Genomic DNA, 7950 nt, shown 5'->3' with positions numbered 1-7950 from the left:
TCCCCAATGGACGAAGCTGGTGACGAGAGGCTCGCCCGGATAAAGCAGGCCGCCAATGACGAAAGGGAGCTCGACGAACGGCGGCAACACTGTCTTGACCACGCGACGATGAGGCAGCAACGGGGAGGCTGCGACGGTGACGTTGTGGACGCAGCGGGGAGGGAGCAGCAGCGAGGCAACAACGGGGAGGCACGACGGTGAGGCAGTGGTTGGATGGTAGCGAGAGAGAAGAAAAGTGGAGAACTTTTTCTTGGATGTGGATGCAGCAAGAGAGAAGAAAAGTGGAGAAGTATTTTTTGGATGCAGTAGAGAAAAGAGGAGTAGTAGGTAGGGTAAGCGTGCAGTAGTAGGTAGGGTAAAATGCCTCGGTTATTCCTTTAACCGAAGTAATTGACTTCTACTGCCTCGATTTCTTCCTCCAACCGATGCCTATACGCAGATTATACGCTTCGAGTAGTTTCTAACTGAATTAATATGGCTATTATGCCTCAGTTCCTGTTGAACCGAGACTTTTAAGTTCGCTCAAATTGCAATACTGTCACCGCATTTATATTTGTTTCAGGTTTGTGCAAACCGAGACTTATTAGTCGCGTTAAAAAATCTTTTTTTTACTAGTGCGAGTAATGTTATATTGAATCAAACTTTTAAAAACTTATTTAAGGTTATAAAATTAATTTGTAAGAGGAGGTTTTCTATGCAAAAATTATTTATTGTGAAACTTAACCTAACATATTAAATCATAAGCTAATGATAATCATTTATCATTTATGTTCATATTTTCAAAAATACTTATTTCTTTCAAGAAGATTCTTAATATGTCAAGTCTTGATAAAAATTTCATTTTGTATTGAATAAACCACATGTTCTACTACTTGTACGAGTATCTGTCAATTTCTTCGAGTTTCACTTTTGCAAATGTGCTCTCTAAACAGACTAATTAATGGGTTAATCATTACACAAATCAAATCAATATGCACATAGCTTAGTAACCATGGCTTTTTGACTATTGGGGTATTTAATTCCATTTGTTTTTCTAGCTTTTATATAAAATTTTAATACACTTTCTTAAAATATTATATATATATATATATATAAAATGTGAGAGTACATTAATAAATAATATTTAATAACAATTAAACAATAAATTTATAAAAAAACAAACTTTACTATTATAATCTCTAATTTATAATATAATATTAAACCTTAAAAATAATTCAATTTTACAAAATTATTTATGAAATAATATTTATAGTCGTGTATATTTTGTAAATTCATCTTATTTTTAACTAAATATTTTAAATTCTAATTATTAATTAGATAAAGGAAAATGACACTTGAACAACCATTTTTGATAACATTTAGACACGCGCACACGTATCTAAATTTGAGTGGTCTATTTTCATTTAATTTTTCCAACTGGACCATTCAAATTTAGACACGTGTGCGCGTGTCTAAATGTTGTCAAAAATGGTTGTTCAAGTATGATTTTCCTTAGATAAAATATGTGATAATTGACAGTGGCTTTGTCGGTTGTAAGTTGTCAATGAATCACACGTAGAAACTGCGGTAGTAAAACAACGTTTTCAATACAAAAGAACCACCGAAATTGAAATTGAAAACTTGGCTTATGTAGCTTGGCTTCCACGGCGCATACTAGCGTCACCCACCGTTTATAGTCACCAGACAAATTTGCAAAGTCTTCGTTTTTCTTACTTCACTTCAGTTGACTCTCTCTCTCTTACCGACCCGCCATTTTTTTTTCTCTCTCTCTAAAGCACAAATGTCTTCTCCATATCCCCCTAGCCGGCGATCCGGTTCCGACTACAGCAGAACGCCGGGAAGGGTGCCCCCTTCTCCGGGCTACGCCTCGTCCGAGCTCAGCACCTCCACGATCTCCGAGCGCCAGAACCCCGTCGTCGCCGCCGCAAGGTCCTTCACCGGAATGTTCGCCGCGTGCTTCGCGTCCCCGGAATCCGACAACTCCAGGAGCCTCGGGGATTCCGAGGAGTTTAAGTCTTCTTCCAGTACTAGTTCTTCCGTTTTCCCTTTTTTAAAGAGAAGAAAACTTTGATACAATATCTTAAGTTTCTAGTTTTTTTTTTCCTGTTAAAGATAGAGTTTTGCTTCGATTTATTTTCACCTTAAATGTCAGCGAAGGTTTTTAAGTTGAAACATCAATTCTAATCTAAAAAGATCTTGGAAGTTTGGTCTTTAGCTTTAGGAGGACGTGCGTGTGTACGCGCACGCACGCTCGTTCTTCTATGCTGTTCTGGATTTCGTAGCTTGAAATCGTGTGTAAAGAAGTTTGTATTTTTAAGCTGCTGAGAAGAATGGTAGAGGTGACAAGAGAATTTGAGATTTTGGTCAGAATCGTGAAATTAAACAGGGTTTGGATTTTGAATTTTGATTATGGGTCGAGAATTTGTTTTTGGAATAAATATTTAAGTAAATCTGCATTTTTTTTTTGTTTGTCCGTGTGCTGGGTAACTTTTGAACCAAGAATTCACTTTTGAAGTCTTCATTAATGTATTGCATTTAGGTCATGATTTGCATGGTTATAAAAAAATAGTACGTTGTAACCAAAAAAGATGTAGAATACGATTAGCATCTATACATGTATCGGAAACACAACAGGTTTTAAAGTTCTGGGGCTAAACGTTTGAGTTAAGTAATTTCTTAATGCCTTATCAATACATTGCATTCAGATCACTAGTTTGCATATTTTTCTCTTTAGTGTTTTGTCATTATTGATTTCAAAGTGCTACTATATACAGGTAGATTTATCTTTCATGCTTATCAATGGAATGTAGAAATTAAATGAATTATTGTTTTTGTTTCATAGCTGCATCGAATGGCTCCAGAGCTGGTTCTAGAGCTGGTAGTCAGAGAGGGCGTAACTCAAATGGAGGTATGAACATCGGTTCATACAACATAGTACAAAGGAAAGAACCTGGCGTTGTGAAATTCACCATGGAGGAAATCTTCCAAGTCACAAGAAATTTCTCCCCTTCTTTCAAGATTGGCCAAGGAGGTTTTGGTGCTGTGTACAAGGCAAAACTCTTGGATGGGACTGTTGTTGCAGTAAAGCGTGCGAAGAAGGTTTTTTAAGTCATTTCTAGCTATTTGCATGGAATGAGAATGTTAATGATAACAGTTAACAAACACTCAAAAGATATTTGTTAATTGTTTTTGCTATGCAGAGTCTATATGAGAAACATTTGGGGGTGGAGTTTCAGAGCGAGATCCAAACACTATCCAAGGTGGAACATTTGAACTTGGTCAAGTTGTATGGATATTTGGACCAAGGTGATGAAAGGATCATTGTTGTTGAGTATGTTCCAAATGGAACCCTCAGAGAACATTTAGATTGTGAGTTTCTCAAGTCTTTTAGCTATTGTCTGTTTGTGATTTGGCCTTGCTACAGCTTGATCAATGGACTGTTACAGGCATTCATGGGAGCGTTCTGGACCTTGCTGCACGTTTGGATGTAGCAATTGATGTTGCTCATGCTATCACCTATCTTCATATGTATATAGGTACAATTATAGTTGTTACTTTAGTATTACTTGAGGGAGAGGGTAATATAGAATGATGAAATAGAATCTGATGTTGTATATTGTGTTTTCTTTGTAGATCATCCTATCATTCATAGAGACATAAAATCTTCAAACATTCTTCTCACTGAAAATTTTCGAGCTAAAGTAGCAGACTTTGGTTTTGCTAGACAAGCAGCAGACAGTGACTCTGGCATGACACATGTTTCCACCCAAGTCAAAGGAACAGCTGGTTACTTGGATCCTGAATACCTGAAAACCTATCAACTAACTGAGAAGAGTGATGTGTATTCATTTGGAGTTTTGCTTGTTGAACTTGTCACAGGAAGACGCCCCATTGAACCAAAATTTGAACTCAAGGAGCGAATAACAGCAAAATGGGTGAGTACTGTGCACTATTTGCCTTCATTTTGCTCTTGTTTGCTATTTAGCAGTTTTTCATAATTGCATGAAAAACAATGTCTTCTATGATATCCCGTTTTGCTGAATAGTTCAACACCTTCTCTTCATGGTTACTCCTTCCCAATCCATGTTGCTGAACTCTGATTTTTAAAGAGGATTGAAGGGGCATTTGAAAGAGCTTACAACAACGCTCCCAAATGTGACATCTCTATAAGCTCTTCCATTGAGTTAACAGACATGCATTGTCAGTGCAAATTTTGTTATGTTGTGAATCAAGCAGAAATCAATCAGTTAACAAACTTATCATATATGACTAGATGACAGTGCAAAAGACTTTTATAGCAATAATGCATGCATCATTAATTCTTTACTCTGACACATTCAATGGAACTTGTTTGGTGCAAGTGCAGGCTATGAAGAGGTTCATGGAGGAAGATGCTATCTCAGTCTTGGACCCAAGACTGGATCAGACTGCCGCAAACACTTTGGCACTGCATAAGATTCTGGAGCTAGCTTTACAGTGCTTGGCTCCACGTAGACAAAACAGGCCTAGCATGAAAAGATGTGCCGAAATCCTTTGGTCCATCCGCAAGGATTTCAGAGAGCAGTTATCAGCTTCAAACTTCCGCTCATTTTCCACTTCTTCCCAAAGGAGCACCTCACTGAGAGAGTGACAAGGCTAAAGCTGCAACCTTTGCATTTGAAAATGTAAAACAGTGCTAGAAACACATTCTCAGATGCTCTCCTTCGAACCCATTCTTTTTTATTGGTTGAAATTAATGAACCTTTCTCCTGGCTATTATTAGTTTTCAATCAATAGAAAAGAGGGTGACTGTGATAGAGAATATGTTTCTAACACTCTTGGTGAGGACAGACAATGGCCTTGGGAGAAAAGAAAAATCACTGTTCTATTCTATGATAGGAAACCTTAGCACTTAGGATGTTTGGTCTTTGACTAGAGTGGCATGTTGAAATTGTACATGAGTCTTGGCTTGTGTATAGAAATGGGGGAGCATAATTCCATTAAAGATGAGTGCATTACTTCCGTAAATTGTGCATTTTTGTTCGTCTTTTCAGAAAAATTTGTATTCTATTGATTGAAAACATGATTGGTGTATTCTATTTGTGTATAATATTCCATTTTCAGCTCAGTATTTGTTCCATTTTTTCAGTTTTGTTGGACCCTTTTGGTACACTAATGATTGATGAGGTAGGTGAGTTAGTAATTGATCTTGATCATATTTATGTTTGTGAGAAACAAATGGCCACGTTATTATATTAAACCAAGTTGGTAGTGCAACAAGTGGTGGTTGGCTGGTCCACTGCAACTGCAAGTGTGACAGTTATAACATCTAATTAAATATCAAAGCACCAATAATATATTTATATGTCAGATACTCCTGCTAAATTGCTAAATATTTAAATGCATTTTTTATTTTAGAAAATATCATTAATAATGTCACTGTGATTTTTAATATTATTTTGGACACGACTTTTAATAGATACTTTCAATCATTAATTACTTCTAGTATAATATAGAAATCTAATTGAGATAAGAGATTCTGTTAATTATGTTTGAAAAGCGAATCCTACTAGAAATCTAATTGAGATAAGAGATGAATTGCGAATCTGCACTAATAAAAGAATCTTTTGTAACGAAACATGCTAGATTCTTGTTTTTTCTTTTTTATGAAAATTGAATACATTATGCTAGATTCTTGTTTTTTCTTTTTTATGAAAATTGAATACATTCTCTTACAAAACTTACACTCCTTTTTAATATAATTTTTATGGATAAAATTACAAATCTTTTAACTCATTATCTTGCCTTAATCAACTCTTCATTATGAAAATAGTTTTTTCTATTCTCTTCTATATAATTTATATAAAACTTTGATAGATTTCGTTCGGAACAATATATTTTTCTTCCCTTACCTAAAAAGTCTTTATGAAACTTTTCCTCGTCTATAAAAAGGTCTTTATGAAACTTTAACAGTGATAATTCTTTTTGCACTTTAAAACAAATATCTAACATTTCTACTTAAGTCGTTTTTGTCACCAATAATTTTTACAAACTCATTAACAACAACAATCCTTTTGCACCATCAATCATCGTCTTGCACATCAAATTTATTGTCAACAACTTCTACATCATTATAGCTCAATGAAGTTTCAACATGATTTCATCACCGTCTTGCACATCAAATTCATTGTCAACAACTTTTATATTATTATAGTTCAATGAAGTTTCAACATGATTTTTTTTTTCACACTCTGAAATAAATATCTGACATACTGTTGTAAACAAGTCTACTTGAGTTGCTCTTGCCACTAATGATTTGCACAGACTTATTGACAACAGTATTTTCATCATCAATCATTGTTGTATTGCATATTAAACTCGATGTCAATAACTTCTACATTATTATCGCTCAGTGAAGCTTCAACATGATATTTTTCTTTCTGCGTTTTGAAACAAATATATGACCTACTGCAAACAAGTCTACTTGAGTAACTCTTGCTACTAATGATTTGCATAGACTCAATGACAACAACAATCCTTTTGCATCATCAGTCGCACATCAAACTCTACGTCGACATCTTCTATATCATTGTTGCTTAGTGAAGCTTCAATATGACTTTTCTTTTCATTTTGAAACAAATATTTAACCTACTACAAACAAGTCTATCTGAGTAGTTCTTGTCAATAATGATTTGTACAAACTCATTTTCAATAACAATTATTTTGCATCATCAATCATCACCATCTTGCACATCAAACTTGATGTCAACAACTTTTACATCACTGTCGCTTAGAACTCACACACACTTAAAATGGTATCTATCACCAACGTCACCTCCACTAAGCTAGATCTCATCACACATGCATTAACGAATTACTCAAATAAAAAAAATTATCAACACTAACATTGTCAAATTGTTTCTTTTCTTCCCTTATTCAAAAGCTATATTGTGATACCACTATTGAAAATGCAATAAGAAAATAATCTCTTCTAGCATAACATAAATAAAAGCACAACATAATTTAAAGTGGTTTAACACTTTAAATCCCAAATCCATAAATAAAAAGAGTATTATTATTCAAAATGTATTTTTTATGACAAAAACTACAAACCTTAATAAAAGTTTTCTAACAAAAAAACCGCAAACCATTTCATAAAATTTTTCAGAAGAAAGTTGCAAACATTCTTGTATCATTTTTCAAACTAAAATTACAAACATTTTCGTGTGATTTTTTCTAGCGAAAATTGCAGACTTTCTACTTAATTTTTTCTAAACAAAATTAGAAATCCTTCGATAACACATCTATCAAAATCTCCATACATCAAAGAGACTTATCAAGTTATAAAGAAATCAACCGTTATTTTTTATAATAAATTGTTTTCTTCTTTATATTATTCTATATTGAGGAATTAACAATTTCATATATTAATGAACAAATATTTATTTTTTTCTAATATTTCTATTACTAACTACAGTGACATTCTTCTTTTTAATAGAATAAAATGACTGGGAAGATAATTTAAAGAATATGCATTGCTTCTAAATTTATTATAATCATTCTACATAAATTATGGGAAAGATGTTCTAACAAAAATGATAGTAAGATAATTGGATTGAAACTTATAATAGGATAATAAAATACCAATGAAAATCAGAATTAAATAAGTTGTTAATATATTCAAAATTGTCTCCTAATATCTTTTAGTATTTTCAATAATCCTCTCTAACTTTGATACTATTAGTAATTGCGCTGACATAATTATCAACTAAAATATATCCACATACATTGACTTGTAACATTATGAAAATGTCAACATAATTAACTAAAAATATAATATAATAACTACGAGGACTAAATCAATATATGTATTAAAGGTTGAATGTTAAAAAATAATTTAAAAATACCAATCTCAACAAAAGTCATTTTTGGAGATAAAAAAAATTGTAATAATGAAGTACAACTAATGAA

The 7950-nt window shown here is 33.4% G+C and overlaps 1 protein-coding gene across 1 annotated transcript; it reads left to right on the top strand.

Annotated features, from left to right (window-relative positions):
• The first annotated feature begins 1626 nt into the window (after positions 1 to 1626).
• LOC108321602 (calmodulin-binding receptor-like cytoplasmic kinase 2) lies at positions 1627 to 5107 on the top strand. Its single transcript, XM_017553411.2, has 6 exons — positions 1627 to 2024; positions 2843 to 3099; positions 3201 to 3369; positions 3447 to 3536; positions 3634 to 3935; positions 4367 to 5107. The coding sequence occupies exons 1-6, from the start codon at positions 1781 to 1783 to the stop codon at positions 4628 to 4630; spliced, it is 1326 nt and encodes a 441-aa protein (XP_017408900.1). The 5' UTR covers positions 1627 to 1780; the 3' UTR covers positions 4631 to 5107.
• The last annotated feature ends 2843 nt before the right edge of the window (positions 5108 to 7950 follow it).

The sequence above is a fragment of the Vigna angularis genome, chromosome 9 (assembly GCF_016808095.1).
Source record: "Vigna angularis cultivar LongXiaoDou No.4 chromosome 9, ASM1680809v1, whole genome shotgun sequence".
NCBI lineage: Eukaryota > Viridiplantae > Streptophyta > Magnoliopsida > Fabales > Fabaceae > Vigna > Vigna angularis.
The sequence above is the reverse complement of the archived record's forward strand: the minus strand, read 5'-3'. Positions and strand labels throughout refer to the sequence as shown.

Coding starts and splice junctions, on each gene's coding strand:
- LOC108321602 (XM_017553411.2), top strand. CDS start 1,781: ATGTCTTCTCCATATCCCCCTAGCCGGCGATCCGGTTCCGACTACAGC. Junction 3,100..3,200: donor CAGTAAAGCGTGCGAAGAAG/GTTTTTTAAGTC, acceptor TTTGCTATGCAG/AGTCTATATGAGAAACATTT. Junction 3,370..3,446: donor CCTCAGAGAACATTTAGATT/GTGAGTTTCTCA, acceptor GGACTGTTACAG/GCATTCATGGGAGCGTTCTG.